This window comes from Diplotaxodon limnothrissa, linkage group LG14, assembly GCF_057381915.1.
Source record: "Diplotaxodon limnothrissa isolate DT_005_m linkage group LG14, D_limnothrissa_male_GT1.1, whole genome shotgun sequence".
Classification (NCBI taxonomy): Eukaryota; Metazoa; Chordata; class Actinopteri; order Cichliformes; family Cichlidae; genus Diplotaxodon; species Diplotaxodon limnothrissa.
This window is the reverse complement of record NC_140609.1, coordinates 30,784,257-30,807,941: the sequence shown is the minus strand read 5'-3', so window position 1 is coordinate 30,807,941 and position 23,685 is coordinate 30,784,257. Positions and strand designations below refer to the sequence as shown.

Here is a 23,685-nt window from a genome sequence, read left to right as displayed (position 1 = left end):
TATATAAATGCTTTATATCACAGGACACTCGTCACTCACGCTCTTTATACTTGTGATTCTTTCCTTGTTCTTTCGTGCGTGTCTGAACACCGGCGTCCGGGCTGTGATGGAGCGCTGGCGGGGCAGAGTGGCTTTGGTGACCGGAGCCTCGGTCGGGATTGGGGCGGCTATAGCTGTAGAGCTGGCACGGCTCGGAATGAAAGTGGTGGGCTGCGCCAGGGACGTCGGAAAAATACAGGTTTGCAGTTTCTGCGGGGAGTAATTTAATGTAAAGTGACTCTGTCACGAAGTATTGGTTGATATCTAATGCTATGAGGATCATTTTTCAGCAGAGTTAGATGTATTTTTCTCATAAACCTATGTGTTGATTGTGCAATTCACAGTTTGTGTCACACCTCAAAACCACAGAAATGTAGAAAATGTCTTTGGCAGGCATCACTGCATAATCATGTGCCTGCTGTATAGTATACTCTTTGTGAGCTGTTCACAAAGAGCCTCAAGCAAAAATGTATTTGTATTGCACTGCTGCACGTAAGTATTTGAACACTTGGAAATCAGCAAGAATTCTGAATGGTGACCTCATTCATCCTGTCCCCTTAGCAGAAAAGCATGATGTTTCCACCCCCAAATCTTCACAGTAGGGATGGTGTTCTTGGGATGCAACTCATCCTTCTTTTTCCTCTGCAAGTGAAGTTTAGACCAAAAAGTTCTATTTTGGTCTCATCTGACCACATGACTTTCTCCCACACCTCCTCTGGATCATCCAGATCGTCACTGTCAAACTTCAGACGGGCCTGGACATGTGATGACTTGAGCAGGGTAACCTTCCGTGCAATGCATGATTTGAGACCACGTGTTCTACTGACAGTGACCTCTAAAACTGTGGTCCCAGCTCTCTTCATTACATTAACCAGCTCCTCCTGTGTAGTTGAGGGCTGATTCCTCACCTTTCTTATCATCAGTGATACCCCATGAAGTGAGATCTTGTATGGAGGCCCAGTCCAAGGGAGACAGTCGTCTTTAGCCTCTTCCGTTTTCTAACAATTGCTGCTTGGCAATTGCCCCGTAGCCCTTTCCTGCCTTGTGGAGGTCCACAATTTTATCTCTGATTTCTTTTGACAGCTCTGTGGTCTTGCCCATGGAGGCAGTTGGAGTCTGACTGGCTGTAGGGTGGACAGGTGTCTTTAAAAAGCTCAGACAGGTGCTACTAATTTAGATTAATAAGTGGAGTAGACGTGGACTTTTTAAAGGCATAGTAACAGGTCTTTGAGAGCCAGAATTCTTGCTTCTTTGAAAATCATACAATGTGATTTCCTGAATTGTGTTTTAAATGCTGTATCTCACGGAGGGAATGCACCTACAATGTGAATATCAGACCACTCCATGATTTCTAAGTGGGAGAACTTGCAAAATCGCAGGGTTTTCAAATACTTATGTTCCTCACTGTAAATGTTTAAATGGTAGATTGAAACACAGAGCAAACACACAAAGGGAATCCTGAAGTTTGTCATCTTTTCAGACAGAATATGACGGCAGCTTTATGTTAAAACGGCATTTGTGCAGCTTTTTTTTCCCTTTAAGACTTTGGTTAATGATTCTTCAGTTGACTTCAATCTGTAAACTTAGAGGTGATATGCAAAGTGAAAACTTAAATCTACTTATTTACACTAAGTTTATATAAATCTAAATTGTGAACGATTTTTACATACATTAAACACACATGGGATTCTGAAGTCTGTTTTTGTTTCCTGCTTGGTTTCAGAAACTGGCAGCAGAGTGTCAGAGTGCCGGCCACTCTGGTGTTCTGGTGCCTTTCAAGTGTGATTTGACCAACGAAGAGGAGATTCTGTCCATGTTTGCAGCGATCAAAGAGCAGCACAGAGGCGTGGACGTGTGCATCAACAACGCCGGCTTGGCTCACCCAGAGCCGCTGCTAAGTGGCAAAACCAGCGGCTGGAAGAACATGATGGATGTAAGAGCTCAGTGTTATCTCCTGGATTGGTCTGCAGCGATGTTTGTGATTTCTTTCAAAGTAACATCAAGGGTGTCCCAGCAGAACAATACATTAAAATAATAAATGTAACCTATCAGTGCTTTTAATGTTGCACCTGAGTAAGAATTAACACTGTGGGTTAATTTACACTTGTGCACAAGAAGAAATGATTAAATGTAAAGTTTTTTTTCTTCTTCTCGGTCTCTTGCAGGTGAACGTTTTTGGATTGAGTATCTGCGCGCGTGAAGCATATCAGTCAATGAAAGAGAGACATGTTGACGATGGGCACATCATAAACATAAACAGGTGCATTTTTATTTGCTGATGTACAATGACGAGCCCGCATGTCGCATACACTGTTGGTTTCATCTACACATAGTTATAATACAACATTCCTGCTACATTAACAATGATAGAAAAACTTACTGTTACGGTTTTAGAATCTTGAAGAGATGCATCCAAATGCAGGATGCAGAGAGGCAGAGGGCAGGAACCAAAGATGCCTCATTTATTCTTAGCCAGCACACAGTCCATAAGAAAAAGTGTCAGGGATAAGAGCTGAGCTAAATCAGAAAAAAGTGATTTAGTTAATCTGTTGATTTATTAAATGATAACTATACCTGAGAAATATGAAAGAAAGCAAAATCTAAGCTGATGATAAAATCACAGAAAACCAAACAGGAATTATGGCTAGAAAATGAAACCCTGAAGGACCAACAACAGAACAGTAAACAGCCAAGAGAATCCAAAAACCTCTTGGCCCACATGGAACACACAGAAAAAATGTCTGCGCTGGAAAAGGTGCACAGCTCAGGAATTATCATTATCAAATCATCAAAACAAAATGATTGTTACAGACCTGATACAGCTCTGTGGTGGGCCACAGATTTTCTTGAATCAATCAGACATGGCTTTAAAGGAATAACTTAAAGATCAATACATGTTGTTTAATGCCCATCTGTGTAAAAGCTAACAAATTGCCTGCTGTTTTAGTGTATGTGGACATCATGTGATTCCCCTTGCTGATGCACATTTCTACACCGCCACCAAGTTTGCTGTAACCGCTCTGACTGAGGGCTTAAGGCAGGAGCTCCGTGCAGAAAACACCCATATCCGAGCCACAGTAAGGCTTTAAAACATTGTAACCAGCTCCAAGGCTGCCTTTACCACCAATATAAGCTTCTATGACACACATGCACAATGCTTCCTGAAGTTCTTTTCAGTATCTACTCTTTTGCAGAGCATTTCTCCCAGCTTAGTGAAGACTGAATTTCCTTTGCGGCTCTATAGCAACAATCCTGATATAAAAGCCAGAGCTTTCTCTGCATATAAGGTAAGATTATTATTTCGGCAGTTCATGTACTATTTAGATGATTACTCGGATTAAAAAAAAATAATATTTTCATTTCTCTTGCAGCCTTTGGAAGCAAAAGACGTTGTCAACGCTGTTATATACGTGCTCGGTGCCCCTCCTCATGTTCTGGTTTGTGATTTACTGTTGTTTTCATTTTCTTTTAATTGTGACTTATTTAACTTTTTTTGTTTTCTTGTATTATGTGGTGTTATAAAAAGGTAACATTAACATAACTTTTCTTTCAGATTGGAGAGGTTCAGATGTTAGCAACAGAGCAGAAGTCTTAGAGTTGCACCACGAGACGCTCCTGAATTAATAAGACCAATTCTTCTCCTTTATGAAACTGACGACCAGCATTGGGTGTAACATGCTGCTGTAATCAGATTACGGTACATTTTTCAGTAATACAACACAGTTGTAACAATTATAGCACTACTGGCCTTTTAAAGGTTCTTCCAATCATCTGGAGGATGGCCAAATAGAAAGAAAAAACTGTTAATCATGTCTTGCTGTTGCTCTATAACCAGCTGATTTTAGTTCGTGTGTAAGCAGCAGGAAAATTGTAAAATGGGAATCAACTTCTGAGGAGTAAAAATAAGGACATTACTTGTATTTCTTGTTTTGCATGAATTGACAAGAGCACAATGGTAAAAGCACAAACTGCATCCATGATGGAAGCAACTGCATTATACAACTAACTCAACATTAGCTCTTTGCAAATATCTGCACACACACCATGCAAACACAAGGCTAGTTAAAAGCCCAGAGAGATATTAAAGCTGAGTATATGCTAACCCCTGCCCAGCAGCCAGAGCCTCATCTTAAACATCTAACAAATGCAGTGATGAAGTTGGAGGTTCCATTTCTACCCACTCTACCTGTTTCTACAGTGTAATCACAGTGGCAGTCTTTTTTTAAACAGTGTTAGAGCTGGTTTTCAGCGTTTAGAATTAAACGCTAAAAGAAATGCGTATCCACGTAAGTTAGGGATTTGTGTCAGTGTGTGGGGCTATAGCTTAAGGTCATGTTGTTCTTGCTAATTATATGATAGTGTACTTCAGGGAATCTTACAGAGTAGCATCTCACAGGTAATGTGAGTAATGACTGAAACACAGGGGACAGTTTATGATCTGGTCCTTATATAACTTTATGATGTTTGTTCTGAATAATTTCACTAACTTATCTAATAAAATGGTGTTCAAGGAAACTTTGTTGCACTCTGTTATTTTTTTTATTAGAAAATTTTGTATCTACATAATTATTATGTATTATTTAAAGGAAATTAAATTTATACATTGTATGGCACAGAAAGGGCTGAAAAATAGCTGAAATATTTGGATACCGTTAATGAATAACATACTACTAATACATGTGAAAGTAAATGTAAAAAGTCCTGAGAATGTTAATGTTATGTTATGTTATTTAAACATATTGAATTTCCCAGAACACACAAACTGAGTGAAGTGACAGAAATGTCTATGTGGCGGCCACAGTAAGAGCTGTTTGAATTCAAAGGGGCGTTCCTCCTTTGGCATTTGATCCATGGCATCCTTTATGAAACGAGAGAAGATAAAGCCATCAACACTCGTTCATGAAAATGATCAACATAATTAACTGCTGTAATAAAATATAAATTTTGTTAAAGTGTTGCCTGAAAAACAATCACCAGCCACTTTATTAGATACAGCTTGCTATTACAAAGTTGGACCCCTTTTGCCTTCAGATCGGCTTAAACTCTAAATGGCAGAGTCAACAAGGTGCTGGAAACACTCCTACTAAGATTTTGGTCACACAGTTGCTGCAGATTTTTTAGATGCACATCCGTAATGTGAATCTTTTAAGTTCCCACATCCCGTTGGATTGAAATCTGGTGACTCTGGACTTCATTTGAGTGCAGCGAAGTCAAAACAGAAAATTACCAGGACATTTTCTGTTTTTCTACGTAATTCTTTTTTACAGCGTGGTTTAAATATTAATTCGATTTTATATTTGTTTTTATACTCTGTCACACTCTGCTGACATTTGTGAGCTACTAGACCTTAATGAGCGATTTCTTTAACATATCACTGACCCCATCTAGGAAGCATAATCTGTTGTGAATCCATTTAATCCGCTTTTGTGCACATGACAGTAACCGTGGTGCCCTGAAGAGATGGCAACAACAAGACAACCCCTGTAAATGAAATGGTTTTGCAAACAGTTTTACCAGAGGCCATTGCTCTCTTCTGATCCCTCCTGGATGATTTTTCTCTAGTTTTGCTTTTTGCTTGTGTATTTGTCACTGTTGGGAGCATGAGACAGCAAATCCTGTCCATTCAGGTTAGACAGATTTAGCCCAGCTCCCTCAGGTTGCTGCACCCATACATGCACAGTCTCAACAGTGTTATAGAGAATATCTTTGCTGTTCTGCTAATTTAGCAGTACCATGATAAATGGTATGCATGGGCATGACTGACTGTGTTGTTTTACAAAAAAATAAAAAGGAAAATACGAATCTTAATCTTCAGTGTCAAAGAGCAGATCAATTATATCTTTGTCAGCTAAAGTCAGCTAAAGTAATCTGAATAACTGATATCTGACATGTCCAGTTTATATATGAAGAAACCTTTTCTTCTTAAAGTCAGAATAGATTGGTGTCCCAAGCAATAGAAATGCCTTATAAACCAGTATTGACCACATGAAGAATCTGGCAGTAAACACAACCCTGATGAAATAACATAAGTTCAATAAGTTCAGTTCAGTTCAGTTCATTTTTATTTCAAACATTTCAAACATGTGCCTTCACAATCATTACAAAATATCATTCCATTATTTGTTTGAAAAGGAGTAGGCTGAAGTATTTACTTATTTGTCCCTACCCCCTCAAGTTTTACCTCTCATTCATTTAATTTTTTTTTTTGTCTTAAATTAAACAAACAACATATGAAACATATAAACATATGAAGTAAAACAAAACATAACATACATAAATCAAAAACAAGAAATTAGCAAGCCCCACCACAGTATAGTTTCTTTCATATGAAAAATACAGAATGTGTATATTTGCAGATACACAAGTTATGGAAAAACAACAAACCAAAACAAAACAAAAAAACAACCAAAAAAGAACCGCAACACCATTACCAGCAACATTACCATCCTGGGTTAACCCCGTTTTCTTCATTCTTATACTTATTTAAAATTAGGTTTTTATATTTTACTTTAAACTGTTTTATGTTTTGACTGTCTTTTATTTCTTCTGTTAGACTGTTCCATAATTTAACTCCTGCAATTGAGATTGACATAGTTCTTAAAGTTGTTCTAGCACTTTGTATTTTTAAATTCCATTTCCCTCTTAAGTTATACCCACCTTCTCTTTCTATGAACAATTTACAGATTTCTTTGGGAAGCAATTTATTTCTGACTTTATACATTATTTGCGCTGTTTTAAGCTTCACCAAGTCTTGGAATTTAATAGCTTGCATTTTGACAAAGAGTGCATTTGTATGGTCCCTGTACCCTACATTATTTATTAATCTAATGGCCCTTTTCTGTATTATAGTTATTGTTTGTGTGTTACTTTTGTATGTGTTTCCCCAGACCTCTACACAGTAGCTCATATATGGCAGTAGTAAAGCACAGTATAAAATGTGCAGTGCTTTCTGATCCAACATATGCTTTGCTTTTCCCAGGACGGCAATGCCCCGTGCCAATTTCCCCCGAACATAAGTAATGTGTGGCTTCCAACAGAGCTTGTGGTCAATGATCACCCCAAGAAATTTTATTTCATTTACTCTTTCTAAATATACATTGTCAACACATATTTCTACTTCGATGTTTTTCTTTTGGTTTCCAAACAACATAAATTTGGTTTTATTGAGATTCAATGATAATTTATTTATATCAAACCACTTCTTTAATATCGTTAATTCCTGTGTGATCATTTCCAAAACCTGTGGCAACTCCACACCTGAACACAGTATATTTGTGTCATCTGCAAATATTACAAACCTTAAGTAACGATCATTTAAATAATAAGATAAGATAACCTTTATTAGTCCCACACGTGGGAAATTTGTTTTGTCACAGCAGGAAGTGGACAGTGCAAAAGTTATGAGGCAAAAATTAGAATACAATAAGAATAAATACAGTACACAACTGTACAGAATAGAATAAAATAAAATACTATATACAGTAGAATAAAATAAAATAAATATACAATAAGATAAAAATAGAATACAAATACAAATTCTATATACAACTGAGTAAAAATACAACGATGACAGAAAGGATTATTGCACTTAGTATTATTGCATATGTATGGATGTGTGTGCTTGATCAGTTAAAGTCTTTATTATGGAGTCTGACAGCAGTGGGGAGGAAAGACCTGCGAAATCTCTCCGTCCCACACCGTGGGTGCCGCAGTCTCCCACTGAAGGAGCTGCTCAGTGCTGTCACAGTCTGCTGCATGGGGTGGGAGACGTTGTCCAACAGGGATGACAGCTTAGCCGCCGTTCTCCTGTCACTCATCACCTCCACTGGGTCCAGAGGGCATCCTAGAACAGAGCTGGCCCTTCGGATCACCCTGTTCAGTCTCTTCCTGTCCCCAGCAGAGATGCTGGGGACAAAACAAAAGCAGAGATGCTGGGGACAGGAATACCAGAATACCAGAATAACATAATAACATAATAATAACATAATAATAACATAATAATAATACCAGAATAACATCATAAATGCTGTCAACATCTCTGCTCCCTGCACACTCAACTTTTTCTGTACATGGTTATAAATATGCCAAAAAACCAACTAATTACAGACTTGAATTCAAAATGAGTGGCTGTTTTGGTCTCCAATCAGCTCGCTAGCCACTGCATTCAGGAAACACAAATGTAGCTAAATCCAGTGAAGTGGTTTGGTTTAAACTAGATTAAAACCAACATAAAAAAATATATATTTTACAATCAAATAATTAAAAATACTAACCGAAAATGTTCTTAACTACACTATTATTTTGTGTCTATGTGGATAATAGCAAACACTGAAATACATGAATTCTGTACATGAATTTTGTACATGAAAATAATTCTCTACTCAAAATGCGACATTTGTTCTTGCAAAAATTATTTACGTGCGTTTAGAATAGAGACACAGAAATAAAGCCATGAGCTACAGCAGGCTCTTGTGAATGCCAGGGCTTTATATCAGCTGTTTCTGGTACTACTGCACTGCTAACATGCTACAGCAGGCTCTTGTGAATGCCAGGGCTTTATATCAGCTGTTTCTGGTACTACTGCACTGCTAACATGCTACAGCAGGCTCTTGTGAATGCCAGGGCTTTATATCAGCTGTTTCTGGTACTACTGCACTGCTAACATGTTGGTTAATTTGACACACTTTGCTGTATCTATTTCTTGTTTATTTTTCTCTCTTAGTTTTTTTCCCTCTTTTCTTTCTTCGTTTGTATCCCGCTTTATTAACACTAACTCTGTTCTAGGGTGCGTAGGCGCACACGGAAAGTAGGAGGGGCCAGAGGCGTTAAGAGATCTGATTGAAAATTAAAATTGAACTAATGCAAACAAGAAGAAAAAAATCAGCCCCCCACAGGGAAAATACCCGGTATACCAGATTACCAGTCCGGTATTCTGGTATTCTGGTATTGTATATGTATATGTCCCTGGGACATCGCGTAAATGTTGTCCCTGGGACATCATGTAGAAGTTGCCCTGGGACATCGTGTAGATGTTGTCCCTGGGACATCATGTTAAAGTTGCCAGAGACATACCATATGAAAGTTTAGCTTCTTTTAGCCCCTGTTTGTTTTATATTATTTTATATATATATTTTTTTTAATATTATATTTAATATTTACATTGTATTGCAAAAAAACCCAAAACAAGTTAAAATGAATTAATGAATATTGACTAATTAAACCTTCGTTATTTTTCCACCAGAAATGGACGACATAATTAGAAGAAGTGTTCTGAATGACGAAAAAAAAAGAACTGGAAAAGACACACAACTTTGTGTGCATGTGTCACAATGCCAGGAGGACCCATTCAGTGTTGTGTTAGAAAAATTGAACTCATTAACCCTTCATGGACATTATAAATGTTTAAATGTTGCCTCAGGTAAAGACAGGAAAAGAGACTATTACAAATTCAACTGCATCAGAGCTGGGGAAAAAAGTCGAAACCGCTACAGAGCAGTGGGCTGTAAGGCCTATGTTTCATTTAAAGTACTCAAATGTTGGAAAGACCACACAGTCATCGTGCAGCGTACATATGATAAGCATGATGGGCATGATCCTTCGGACCCAAAAGACGCACATTTCAACAATATTTCCAGTGATTTGAGGAGGAAGATTGAGGAACTGCTTTCCCTTGGAACTAAGCCAGCCATCATACTAACCGAATGTCATAAATGGGCCAAAGAACATGGACACAGAGATCTTCACAACAGAGAGCATTTTGTCACACCACGTGACATTGACAGTGTTAGAACCTGCATGATGAGGAAGAAGCACTTTAACTGTGGAGACAGTCAAAGTGTACATACCTTACTTAATGGAAAACATCAAGAACATGTTCTCTTCTATCAACCATACACATCTGACCAAGAACTAATGATTGTTTTGCAGACACCTGTAATGAAATCAAACATGGAGAACTATGCAAAACAGTTAGTATTTGTTGACACCACGCACTGCGTTAACCAGTATTCATTTCCCTTATTCACACTTGTTGTAAGAGATGATCATGGGCATGGAGTCCCTGTGGCCTATGCTATTGTCAGCAACAAAAGTCAGAAAACCCTGGAAACTGTTCTTGGAATAGTTTGTGAGCATTTCCCAACTTCCCCGAGGTAAATAATACATTGACAGCTATTAATTTTGAAATAATTCCTTTTCAAAAAAGTTATAACATGCCAGAATCTAATGCTATAGCTGCAGCATGGGCTGCAAAAAACTTTCCTTTCCAGTTGTTAAAGTTATTCCTATAGGCTGTATGCAGTATTTTATATATCTACTTGTGAGTTGAAATGTTTAATTTGGCATTGAAGTGGTGCTTTGAGATAGCAAAAACATTTTCATACTGTTTAATCTCATTTAGTGTTTTCTTTTTTTCTGTAGAGCATTTATGGTTGACAAAGACTTTGCGGAAATAAATGCTTTGCAAAAGGTTTTTCCAGAGTCAGCTATCCTTCTATGCTGGTACCATGTCTTGCAGGTAAACCACATTGTTTTCTTTTCACGTTGTCTAAGATGCACCTGAAACACATTTTTACAACAGGGTCCTGTTGTCATGATTTGCCTCATTGTGATATTCACCTACTCAGGTTAATGAATATAAAGGGATAAAATGTTGAGTGACTATGTCCATCCATTTAAGACCACAGTGCACTCATCTTCTGGTGGCTGCTTCCCAAAGCTCTTTTTGACATTTAAAAATATGTTTGCCTGGTTGATTTCTGTAATGCACAGGTCCTCTTGTCCAGTGAGTGACAAAGTTATTTTTGGACGTCAGCTTTCTTTTATGCTTTTTGTACAGCTGCTCCTCTGTCTCTCTCTCCAGATTAACTTTTTTTCTCTTACATTCACAGGCTGTTAATCGATGGCTTTCAAAATCAGAGTCCGGGGTCCATGGGCTTTCTAACACCCAAAAGAGAAATGAAATCATTTCTTTCTTTTGTAAGCTGAAAGCTTGCACATCTGTAAGTGTAATTTGTCTATTTCACATTTTGATTTCTTGATTACACTAAGAGCATAATAACTTTCAGTTGCTAAAAAAAGTTACAGAGAGATACAAAATAGATTTTTGAAACAATTTCTAAAACTGGCTTCTTATCTTGCTTATCAAAACAAGTACTTAAGCTGTGCAGAACATCATTGTGTCACCCACTGTGCAGTAGAACTTGTGAGTGGGATTCTTTCACAGACAGATGCTGAAACCAAATATGCTTATAGGTTTAGTGTTCCTTCTTAGCCATTGTAAGGGAAGAAATAATTGCTTCTTAATACAAAAACACGACATATTATTAATAACTTAAAATTCTTAATGTTATTCAATAAAAGGAAAAGGGCTTCAATACATAATATTAAAGATTTCAATAGGTCTGTTAAATGGATTGAAATATATTCTGTTGCATCCAATTCTCTTAGGAGGACGACTTTAAAGCCACATCAGCAGAGTTCTGCCAGACATTTAAGCAATACCCTTTGGTGTGCCAGTATTTTCAGAAGCACTGGGAAGGCATTGGCCACATGTGGTGTGACTACGGCCGTCGCTTCAGTCACGCTCGTTCTGAAACAAACAATGTGATTGAAAGGTATGATTTATTATTTTGACCTCATTCAATTGTATTGCTGAAAAAAAGATATTATGCTTTAATCCAAGAGGCTAAACTGAGTAGGTTCGTCATGTCATTGCCAGAACAGGTTTTAGGCAAATCCTTTAAATTCTAGCAGCGTTTTTTATGTTATCACAACAAAAAACAGAGTAGGTGGATTTGCCTAAATCAGCTAAACCGGCACAGAGCATTCCTTTATAAAAGACGTGTGCAATAGGTATTCCAATTTTTAAAAAAATAATACAGTCTTGATTAAAACTTTAAATTCCTTCAATTACAGTTACTAATCATTTCAAATAACTGTTTTTCAGATTTTTCCACCGCCTGAAATACCAGTTTTTATCTGGCTACAAGAATAGGCGTCTGGATGATCTGATTGAAGTGCTCCTAGGGAAGGCCGACGACTACTTCTCAGTCATAAAAACCCTGCAAGATGTGGGCCGCATGAAAAACAGGTTTGCTGACACCTTGTCTCAAGTTTCAGACTCTGCTTCAAGACTGATGGAAAGTGGTTGGGCTCTTAAAATTACAGTCAAGAACAGCCATGGAGTTAATGCATATCAAGTCCCATCTGAGTCAAGAGAAGACATGGTGTATGATGTCTGCCCTGTTGAGTCCTACTGCAACTGTACATATGGCTTACGAGGACTTCTTTGCAAGCATCTAGTGTTACTTGCAAAATTAGCAGAGGCTGACAATGACATCTATCCAAACATGGAAACAGACCTTGGCAAGAATTGCAGTGAAAGAAAGGCATTACTTTGTACACTGTGAGGACTTGAAAGTGATAAAAATGCCAAGTTTGTTTGGAAATCTGTGTTTTTTTGCATCGGCTGAAACACTTCAGTGCACTTGTTGTACGTTCTCTCACTATAACACATGTGCTTGCCTGAAGGTGGCTTGTAGCCATTTTAAACAAATGAAAAACTCTCTGAAAAGTCCTCTATCAACTTTGAATGACACTCCTGTAGTTGAAAGCACAGACAAAAAATGCACAGAAGATGCAGTTGGAAAACTAAATGCTGTTTTAGACACAGTTAAACAGTGGGCATTCATTCCAGAGGGTATTACTGCAATGATAGATGAACTGCATACAAATGTCTTAAAAACAAAACAAGTAGGCAAAAGTATATGCCAGTACGAAATAAAGACGACAGATAATGCACGCAAAATTAGGCCATTGTATTCTAGCAAGAAACGTTCGGCCAGCATCGACATTCCAACAGTCTGAAAATGAATGTGAACAGTCGATAACCACTGAAAGAGAGACATCCTCTGGAGAAAATGAAAACCTTTTGGAATACAAAACAAAAAAGAGAAGAGTTAAAGCTAAGTATATGCACAAGCAGACTTTTGTGTGACATTTCAAAGGGACTGCATCCATTACTTCTGTTTATTGAAACCTAAAGCTGAATAGCTGTCTTAACTTTCTGCCAAGGAACAGATGAAAAGAAATTGTTTGGTCTCTCAAGCAGTTGTTATTTATGTGTGTTATTCATTACTTTGGCTTGGTTGCTGTTTTTGATACAAATTCATCTGTGCCCATTGTAATATTTTCATATGTTACTATTTTTATATTGCTATGCATTATAAATAAAGGATTACTTATTACTATTAAAGGTCTGCATTTGTAATTGTTGGTATTATTTATAAAATATGCGCTCTTAAGTTTTTTGCTCCATAAAACGATACCTGTCACTTTTTGGACATAGAGTATCAGCTGTTGAGAATCCTGGCTCATACAAAATAGAAGTAAAAGGTTTCAACATCCAGCCTTTTTATGATTAAATACAAAGTGTAATAACAGAGTTATTGGGGTGTGATTTTGTTAATAGTTAGTCTTAAGTATAAGTTTAATAGTAATGAGTAAGAAAATATAGCCAGAATAATGGAATGAGACTAACACCTGACCTCACACTGAGATTTGGTATGAAGTGGCATGTTTGTGCTAATGCTGACATTGGGGCTCAGAGTTCCTCTGTGTGTATATATTTGTGAACGTTAACTTGGCTAATGTCCAAGGGTTTGACTGCTTTCCTGTTGGATTGTATCACAAAGAACAGGGATAAGAGCACCAGTGGCCGTGCACACCCTCATCTCTCTCCTTCACCCGATCATTAGTGTTGGAAACCGGCATTAGTTAATCTAAAAGAATTAGATTAACAAAGAAATGTTTGTTTGTTTTTAACCCCCCCCCCCCGAGAAAAAAAAAAAAACAGAGCAACCAAAGCAAAGCATTACTGCTGAAATGGTTCAATCTACAAAAAAAATTGAGATTTTACCATCCTGCCTCTAAGGCTTTAAAAACTGAATAGGCAAAAATGTAAACATTACTTATGTTCAGAAGGGTTAAAGAAATCTGAGCTGGCAGCAATCACTTCAGAGTGTCGGGTCAGGACACTTGCAAATGTTCAGATGTGAGAGGAACAAACAGGCAGAGTCCAGGAATAAAGTTGTCATTCTTTGTATTTTCAATTGAGAATGTGCCCGCAGCTGGGCGAAATAGAGTGTGTGTGTGTGTGTGTGTGTATGTGTGGTTTCTGCAGACAAAGCATAATAATACAATCAATTAGGAATCAGATTACATAATAAACATAAAGATACAACTGAGGTGTACTCAAGTACAGTATATAGCTAAATAAGCTGACATTATACTTCAGCCTGGTTACATAAACTTAAAGTCAGACATTATGCATTAACACACCGCATACAACTATGCACTGAAGGCAACTTTACATCGGTTTATCATCTGTTACACAGAGCACAGAATCAACAACACGATAACAACGAATCTCTCTGCTAGAAGCTAATTAGCAAACAAATCTGTTATGCTAGCGAACTGCCACTTGTACATAACGTCACTTAAACAGAAGCAGAAACTGCTGGTAAGTCATCAAATACACTCATGGCTGAACACCAACATAACTGAGTGAAGTAAAACATTAACTTACGGTCTTATGAACGCACACACTGTCCGTTGTTTGGCTGCCGTTTGTCTCTGAACTAAAGTTGCGGACATGCACCCCGATGGTGCATTCAGGGGGCATAGGAAATCCCATACACAACCCTAACCCTTTTGTACAACTTATATAGGTTAAAGCTATAGTTTTCAGTACCATTATGACATGCACTCCACATGAGTTCCCATCCTGTTGATGTGGGTGGCTCACATGTGACAAGGTCCACTCTCCAGCGCAGCCTCTTGCTGAAGCAAATGAGCTGAGAGATCGCAGTTATTACAAATAAAAAGCATATAGAGAAATCAATAACCACGTTCGGTAATGATTTCAATTAAATTAAATATGTTATGTTAAATATGTTAATTAATTACCTCCAGTTTTTCAACACCGCACTTTTTCTGACCTCCGACTCGCCAAATGAATTCATATAGACTATGGTCCTCTTGGGTATGTCACAAAACTGTTTTGTAAAAAGATGGATATGGTAGGCTTGGGCCTTGAGCTTTCCTAATGAGGGACACTGAAAAGTATCATGCACAAGAGAGAGTGCAAAATCTGTGCAACTTACAAACAAGGTCCAGTGGCTGCCGTTTTCCAGACAGGCTCCAATCAATTTCTCATACATCTGAAAGATGTTTTTCTGGAAATAAAAATAATGTGACAAGTATGTTTTTCTGTCAAGAATGACACTGCAAAACTGCAAAAGCTTGTCAGGTGAGACTTGTAATTAATTCTGCAGATACACAAACATATAGAAAGTGTCATTTTTGGTTTCCATTAATTAATTTCTATAGTGTGTACAAAACAAATCAAGACCACAGACTCAACACGCACCACTCAATTTTTGGTGTTCTTTATCAGTTGGCCAAGACAGAAATGTTTTAATCTGTGTGCATTGCTTTTGAACAAGTCTTTACACAGAAAAGGTTTCAGAAAGGTATTTTTCAGGTTCTTCTGACAAGGCTTCAATTTTGGAAAATGCTGTTTGTTTATAGTGGCAACTTATAAACCCTTTGTGATAAGAACATAGTTACCACAGTCCAAGTCATACCTTCAAAAAGTATGCACTTTGTGCTCTTGTGGACCCATCCAAAATTTTTCCAGTGATTTGGCTTGGTATTGGATAAATGTGAGGGAAATTCTATAAAAATAACATAAATACACCTATGTTTTCAAATACATTACAAAAAACGTAAACATGCTATGTCATTATGATCAAACAAGCTTTTCAGCATACCTCACACTGCAAATAGATTAGGCCATCTATTACCTTATAAAACAAATAAATAAATACATATAAATAAAAACAGAACTAAGGAATACGATTCATTAAGTAAATTGTACAATAAAGTGTATTTAAAGCAGAATTTAACATTAGTTTTATGACAACATAAAAGGATTTTTATGTCAAGAGGTACCTCATCTGAAATGTTAGTCTGGTCAAACAGGGATTTCAAACTTGAAATACCAATAGAGTTTGGTCCAGCTACTCCCACAAGGTAATCTGTGAGAAAGCATATGCTGTAGTCAACAGATATCATTTTCTTTTTGCATGCTGCAACCATCATCCATTTCAGTCTTCTAGGAGCTTTGTCTGGTTGTAGTTCTTTTTTCTCCTCCTCTCCCCTCATCTATTAATTAAATTGTTTTCTGACCTTCCTAACTGTTTCCGACCTGTCTTCCCAATGTGATGTTTAAGCAATATATGTATGGTCAGAAGGGGGTGAAATTTTCATTGCAGTTGTACGTGTAACATTGCATGTGATAATAAAAGGCTTGATTGGTTGATTATTCAACATGAGTTGACATTTACCTGACATTGTGAAGGAGTCACAGTTTCTGTAAGGGTGTAAGAACATAACATGTGGATTTGTTACACTTCTTTTTCACAAGTTAATAACAATCAATAATTTTCATTCCATTATTTACAAGCTATCACACGATGTCCCAGGGACAACATCTACACGATGTCCCAGGGACAACATTTACACGATGTCCCAGGGACAACAATTACACGATGTGCCAGGGACAACATTTACACGATGTCCCAGGGACAACATCTACACGATGTCCCAGGGCAACATTTACACAATGTCCCAGGGACAACATTTACACAATGTCCCAGGGACAACATTTACGCGATGTCCCTGGGACAACATTTACGCGATGTACCAGGACAAATTTGTAAATTTCTGGATTACTGTTAATCTCCATAGAATCAAGAACTCATGTCCAGTTTCACAGCTATGGACCAGTTAATTATGTTTCCAGGTGATAGTTTGATTCATAGATTCAGCACACAACCATAAGTCTAGGCCTTTTAGTCCAGATTCTCTTCACTTATGTTTGTAAAATGATCAGGGAAGCTACTGCAATTTTGCCTGACCCAACCCCCGGGCCACGAAACACCCAAAAAGTTGGGGAACGCTGGTCTAGAGAACACTGGTTAGCTAATGCTGTCGTCAAGTAGCCTATCGCTAGCAAACAAACAGCAAGCCAAGTGAGGAACATATGTATAATGCTTACCGTTTACTTGGTAGAACCTCAAAATCCCATCCTTTCGTGAACCTCGGGACCAAAAATGGTCCCGCCCCAAAAGTGCTCTAAAAATGTTATATATCAATATTTTTTTCTACTTTAAATTAGTCAATCTTTTAAAACTACTTCTGCTTAAAATATCCATGTCAAGTTTTAATTATATTTTCATTGTTTTAACCCTTTAAATCCCAGTTTTATTACATGAGCGCCCTGTTTTTTTAGCCCCAAAAAACAAAAAAAACTAAATATTTTCCAAAAAAAACATTTGAAGTAATATTTGTTTGTTATTATAATTAGGCCTTTAGATGGACTAAAGATTGGCACCAACAGTCATTTCGATCGCCTTTTATTTTTTTTCCAGGAGCGCATTTCATAAAATGCACACTATCGACCACGCCCAAAAAGTGCTATAAAAAATTTATATATTAATATTTTATTCCACTTTAAATTAGCCAATCTTTTAGACCTACTTCTCCTTGAAATATTCATGTCAAGTTTTAATTACATTTCGCGGATTTTAACCCTTTATATCCCGGTTTCGTCACATGAGCACACTGCTTTTTTTGCCCCAAAAACATAAAACATAAAACATAAAATATTTTCCAAAAAAAACATTTGAAGTAATATTTTATTGTTATTATAATTAGGCCTTTAGATGGACAAAAGATTGGCACCAACATTAATTTCGATCCGTTTTTAATTTTTTTTGCAGAAGCCGAAAATGTCCCCAGGCGGCGCTGCTGCTCCTGCTCCCCCGGGGAGGAGTGCCTCTGCCGCGGGTGTGTTTCGCGCAGCGCCGGAGCATATGGTTCGGTTCCCGTGTCTGCAGCACACACTTCCGCTACCACGTGAAAACAAATACGTCATTTCCTGTTGATTAAAAAAAATTAATGCACCCTCAAACGATCCTAAGGGCAGAAAATGGTCCGGAACGAGCAGCGGGCCAAGCTGCTGCTGCACGCGGGAAATTAGTCTGCCTTTTCCGGGTATCTGTCTCGAGCAGGCCGCTGGAGAAGGTGTGTATGTTCCAGCAGGCGTCACATGTGGAACAAGGGCGCCACCCGGTGGCCAAATAAAAAAATTACAATTCTAAGGCCCTGAGTCCAGAATGAAAGTGAAAGTTAAGCCATCGCCACTACGTTAATGGTAATAATTGTACAGTGAAAAATAGCGTTTATAATGGGTTTTATTCTGCCCCTCGGTTGTTACTTTGTTGGGTTTCTTTGGCTGGCGCATTTCTCAGGTTTCCCAATAGTGGGCAGTATTACCCCTTCAGTTTGTGGCTTCTTCTTTGGTTGTTTGGTGTGCGCTACACTGCCCCCTTTGGTGATGTGTTGTAAGCAGCAGGCAAAGTTCACGCGGGCAGTGTGAGAAAATGCATGGAGCAGAAAACAAGCTGCACAACTTTAAGCCCAGTTTACATCGTTGGAGTTTGTTGAGCCATAATCTGTAAGTAAGCAATGTCTAACTTCATTTTCTGTAAGATTGTTACTTTCATGTTACTTAAAAGGTTATTTGAACGTATAAGGAAAGATGTTAATGGTGAATGTAAAGCATAAGGAAAGCTATGTTGCTAACTTCTGTTTTGTTTACAAAATATGTTGATACTGATGCTTGCGTATTATTTTACTGTATGTTCACAGTCTTACAAATTAAAAGAGGAAAAAACGGTCTTCAGTTAAAGACACAAAGACAAAGCAATGTGTCCTGTCGTTCCTGGAACCATCTCCTCTTATGTTAAGCTCGCTGCATAGGGTGAATAGCCATACATTCACCTGAGGGCAGCAGAGTAAGAAGATTATCTACCTATCAAGCACCCAAGATGTCTCAGCCTGAGGCGTCACCGCCTCTCTCCCAGATGGTGGTCCGGTCAGAGTGCCACTCACGCTCTTCACGCTCTTCACGTCGTTCATCCACCAGTCAAGCTGCAGCCCGAGCCAGAGCAGAAGCAGAAGCCGCCCGCACTAGAGCACAGTACGCCAAACGCCAGATCGACATGGAGGTTGAGAAGGCACGCATCGAGGCAACACTAAACGCTCTAAAGAAGGAGGGTGAGGCTGAAGCAGCGCTCGCCGCAGCTCATGTCCTGGAAGCGGCAGCCGATGAGGAGCATGACGCCGTTGACCTCACAGAACAAGGAGTCTCCTCTAAAACACCTCCTTCCATCAGACGCGCTCAAGATTATGTGAACGCTCACTTCGCTAACCGCAGCTTGGTAGTTAATGAAGACGGAAAGCCTGATACAGGACAACTGGTTGGTAATAACGACGCTCAGCATCTACGACAGAGTCAACCACCAGTTGCCTCCTCTCCAGGTGAACATCTCACTGACTTTGTAAATCAGAAGCAACCAAAGTCCCCTCCTATAAACAGAAAAACTGACATTTCAACCGAGCCTAAATCTTCATTGCCTCCAAAGACTGAACTCTCAGATCTCACAGCCTATCTAGCACGCCGTGATCTGCTGACAGCGGGATTCAAGGTTTTTGACAACCGTCCTGAGTCTTACTTGTCCTGGAAGTCCATTTTCCGCAACGCCATAGAAGGCCTCAACCTCAAGTTCAGCGAAGAGCTTGACCTTCTCACGAAGTGGCTCAGCGGGGAGTCACTACAACATGCGCTGAGGATCAGGGCGGTCCATGTGAACAACCCACACGCAGGTCTTCAACGTTTGTGGCAACGCCTGGACAAAAGTTTTGGTTCTCCAGAGGTAGTCGAAGCGTCACTTTTCCAACGCTTACAGTCTTTTCCAAAAATATCTAATAAGGACACTCACTTATTGCAGGAGCTTGCAGATCTCCTGTTGGAGTTAGAGTATGCACAAAGTGAAAATTATCTACCCGGCCTTAGCTTTCTGGACACCCCAAGGGGGATAAACCCGATAGTGGAAAAGCTCCCCTACGGACTCCAGGAGTCCTGGGTGAAACAGGGGACAAAATACAAAAGGGACAACGGTGCAGTTTACCCACCTTTCTCATATTTTGTTCAGTTTATAAATGATTATGCAGAAATGAAAACAGATCCTAGCTTTATGTTACAAAGTCCAAACATAGTAGCTCCAAAACCTGATAAGCCATTGTTGAAACCAACTAAATACAGAGGTGCGGTTGCAGTGAACAGAACAGATATTAGTCAAACAAATGTCACAACTCGAACGTCAGTTCTCAACCCAGACAGACAATGTCCTATTCACCACAAGCCCCATTCACTTGCCAAATGCAGGGGTTTTAGGTCAAAAACACTAGATGAAAGGAAAAGCATCCTCAAAGAACATGCTATTTGTTATAAGTGTTGTTCTTCCACAGGTCACCGAGCTAACGATTGCAAAGCCATTATCCAATGCTCGGAATGTAATAGTGACGCTCATGTGTCTGCTATGCATGCTGGTCCACCTCTGTGGACAACCAAGGACTCTAACCTCCTGCCTCAAAGCCACGGCGGGGAGTCTGATCCTTCAAGCCCTGTAACCACAACTGCTTGCACAGAGGTGTGTGGCCCAGCTCTGAAAGGCAAATCGTGCTCTAAGATTTGTTTAGTCGACGTGTATCCCCGCACAAATCCTGAAGAGAAAAGGAGGATGTACGCCATGTTGGATGATCAAAGCAACTCATCCTTAGCCAGGTCTGCTTTCTTCGACATGTTTAATGTAAAAAGCGCTATGCTCCCATACACCATGAAAACATGTGCAGGTTTGTCAGAGGCTGGAGGACGCAGAGCAACTAATTTCGTTATTCAGGATGTAAATGGGGAAGTGTCCATGGTGCTGCCCACACTAACAGAATGTGATCACATTCCAGATAATAGAGATGAGATACCCACCAAGGAGGCTGTGTCAGCTCACCCTCATCTACACGCACTCGTTTCACAGATCCCTCCTCTGGACCCAGCCGCGGACATTCTCCTCCTCTTGGGCCGGGACATCATCCAAGCTCACAAGGTTCGCAGTCAGGTAAATGGTCCAAACAGTGCACCTTATGCCCAACGCCTCGATCTGGGATGGGTGGTTGTAGGCGATGTCTGCCTCTCAGGTGCCCACAAACCCACAGTAAACTCTTTCAAGACAGACATTCTGAATAACGGGCGCCCTACCTTCCTTAGCCCCTGTGCAAGCAAAATCTATATAAAAGACAAATACACAGAAAGCTGTCCTAAATTCGAGAAGACACAAGCAGAAGTAGGCAGACACATTTTCCAGCAAACAGCAGATGATGACAAAACGGCTCTGTCAGTAGAAGATGCATTATTCCTGGAAATTATGCACAGAGACTTTACTAAAGATGAGGCGAACAATTGGGTAGCTCCACTCCCATTCCGCTCCCCCAGACAGCGTTTACCCAACAATAGGGACCAAGCCCTCAGTCGCTTAATGACGCTCCGCAAAACACTGAAAAAGAAACCTGAAATGAAAGAACATTACGTTGAGTTTTTAGACAAAACTTTCAGTAAGGGCCACGCTGAACCAGCTCCAGCTTTAGCTCCAGAACAAGAATGCTGGTATCTCCCTAGTTTTGGCATTTATCACCCTCAGAAGCCAGGAAAAATTAGGGTGGTTTTTGATTCAAGTGCGCAATACAACAATGTTTCTCTCAATGATGTGCTACTAAAAGGGCCAGATCTCAATAATACTCTTGTGGGAGTTCTGATGCGTTTCAGGTCCGACCCATATGCAGTCATGGCCGACGTGGAGCAAATGTTTTACAATTTTGTTGTCAGAGAAGACCACCGCAACTACCTTCGCTTCTTGTGGTTCAAAAACCATGATCTGGATGGAGAAGTACAGGAATTCAGGATGAGAGTCCACGTGTTTGGGAACTGCCCCTCCCCATCAGTGGCCATTTACGGACTGAAACGAACAGCAATGGAGGGAGAAAAAGAACACGGCAATGATGTAAGAGAGTTCATTGAACGCCACTTTTATGTGGATGATGGACTAAAATCATTTCCTTCCACTGATGAGGCCATCAACATTCTCTGTGGGGCTCAGAAGATGCTGGCTCAGTGTAACATACGCCTGCATAAAATCTCATCCAACTGTCCTACCATCACAAACGCTTTTCCAAGTGAGGACCTTGCAGCTGACATGCAGGGCCTTGACCTTGGGCAGACACCCATGCAGCGAAGCTTGGGCTTGGGCTGGGACCTGTCTACAGACTTGTTCAGGTTCCAGATAACCGTCAATGAGAAGCCCTTTACCAAGCGTGGAGTATTGTCAGTCGTTAATAGTGTGTACGACCCACTCGGCTTTGCTGTCCCTGTCATTGTAGAGGGCAGGGTCATACTCAGAGACATTTCCACTGACATTCGTGAATGGGACACTGAACTCCCTAAAGACAAATTACAACAGTGGCAACAGTGGAAACACTCTCTCAAACATCTACAACAACTTGAGATTCCCAGAATGTTCACCTCAATACCACTCTCTGCAGCAGTAACTAAGGAAATCCATGTTTTCTGCGATGCCTCTACCAAGGCAGTGGCCGCTGTTGCCTTCCTTAAGCTCACAGACAGAGATGGTCATAATGAAGTGGGCTTCCTTCTCGGCAAGGCACGGCTTGCCCCAAGACCAGACATCACCATACCCAGACTTGAGCTCTGTGCAGCGGTCCTGGCTGTCGAGGTGGCAGAGTTGGTCGTGGATGAGCTGGACATCGCAGTTGATCAGGTGAGCTTCTATTCAGACTCCAAAGTAGTCCTTGGTTACATCTTCAACACAAAGAGGCGTTTTTACATCTATGTGCACAACAGAGTGGAACGCATCAGGCGATCCACACAAGCTCACCAGTGGCATTATGTGCCCACTCACTTAAATCCTGCTGATCATGCCACGCGCGCATTACCTGCTGAGCACCTTTCTACCTCCACATGGCTCAGTGGACCCGCTTTTCTTACCAAGTCAGAAACAGGTCAGTCTCAGGCAGAGTCATTTGATCTTGTAGACCCAGAGACTGACAACGAACTGCGTCATGAGGTAACTACTTGTGTTACCACTCTTGCAAAGGATGTTCTCAGTGGTGCCAGATTCGAAAGGTTTTCTAGTTGGAATGTACTACTGAAGGCTATATCTAGACTCCGACACATTGTTCAGTCCTTTAAGCAGAACATAGAAGGCGCCTGTCAGGGCTGGCACAGCTGTAGTGAGCATTTAACTGAAAAGCAGCTCGATCAAGCTAAGATCATTATCATTTGCACTGTCCAAAGAGAAATCTATGCAGAAGACATAAGACAGCTTGAAAAGAGTATGCCCCTCAAAAGTTCAAGCCCACTTAGCAAACTGAACCCATTTCTTGACACAAATGGAATCCTCAGAGTGGGTGGGAGACTAAGACGAGCACAGTTGACTTCGGATGAAACAAATCCTATCCTCATCCCTGCCAAACACCACCTTGCCCAGCTCATTATAAGACACTTCCATGTGAAAGTATGCCATCAGGGCAGACATTTTACTGAAGGAGCAGTCAGAGCTGCAGGCTTTTGGATCGTGGGAGGAAAAAGAGCAATAAGCAAAATGATAT

The 23,685-nt window shown here is 39.8% G+C and overlaps 3 protein-coding genes across 3 annotated transcripts; 2 read left to right on the top strand and 1 right to left on the bottom strand.

Moving 5' to 3' along the window:
- The first annotated feature begins 9 nt into the window (after nucleotides 1-9).
- LOC146619140 (dehydrogenase/reductase SDR family member 11-like) lies at nucleotides 10-4,548 on the top strand. The gene is made up of 7 exons (XM_085370381.1): nucleotides 10-238; nucleotides 1,763-1,972; nucleotides 2,205-2,299; nucleotides 2,987-3,116; nucleotides 3,234-3,326; nucleotides 3,411-3,476; nucleotides 3,593-4,548. The coding sequence occupies exons 1-7, from the start codon at nucleotides 107-109 to the stop codon at nucleotides 3,632-3,634; spliced, it is 768 nt and encodes a 255-aa protein (XP_085226507.1). The 5' UTR covers nucleotides 10-106; the 3' UTR covers nucleotides 3,635-4,548.
- Nucleotides 4,549-7,664: 3,116 nt separating this feature from the next.
- On the bottom strand, nucleotides 7,665-18,033 carry LOC146619138 (uncharacterized; the record flags this gene model as incomplete). The annotated part of the gene is made up of 9 exons (XM_085370379.1): nucleotides 7,665-7,970; nucleotides 14,627-14,894; nucleotides 15,007-15,095; nucleotides 15,204-15,275; nucleotides 15,687-15,776; nucleotides 15,873-15,905; nucleotides 16,054-16,139; nucleotides 16,449-16,474; nucleotides 17,852-18,033. Coding segments are annotated over 9 exons (1,152 nt in total), but the record flags the coding sequence as incomplete, so codon positions are not given.
- LOC146619139 (uncharacterized) lies at nucleotides 9,247-13,135 on the top strand. The gene is made up of 5 exons (XM_085370376.1): nucleotides 9,247-10,190; nucleotides 10,459-10,555; nucleotides 10,929-11,039; nucleotides 11,488-11,654; nucleotides 11,987-13,135. The coding sequence occupies exons 1-5, from the start codon at nucleotides 9,283-9,285 to the stop codon at nucleotides 12,447-12,449; spliced, it is 1,746 nt and encodes a 581-aa protein (XP_085226502.1). The 5' UTR covers nucleotides 9,247-9,282; the 3' UTR covers nucleotides 12,450-13,135.
- Nucleotides 18,034-23,685: the final 5,652 nt, after the last annotated feature.

Coding starts and splice junctions, on each gene's coding strand:
- LOC146619140 (XM_085370381.1), top strand. CDS start 107: ATGGAGCGCTGGCGGGGCAGAGTGGCTTTGGTGACCGGAGCCTCGGTC. Junction 239..1,762: donor GGGACGTCGGAAAAATACAG/GTTTGCAGTTTC, acceptor GCTTGGTTTCAG/AAACTGGCAGCAGAGTGTCA. Junction 2,300..2,986: donor CACATCATAAACATAAACAG/GTGCATTTTTAT, acceptor CTGCTGTTTTAG/TGTATGTGGACATCATGTGA.
- LOC146619139 (XM_085370376.1), top strand. CDS start 9,283: ATGGACGACATAATTAGAAGAAGTGTTCTGAATGACGAAAAAAAAAGA. Junction 10,556..10,928: donor GCTGGTACCATGTCTTGCAG/GTAAACCACATT, acceptor TTACATTCACAG/GCTGTTAATCGATGGCTTTC. Junction 11,655..11,986: donor ACAAACAATGTGATTGAAAG/GTATGATTTATT, acceptor ACTGTTTTTCAG/ATTTTTCCACCGCCTGAAAT.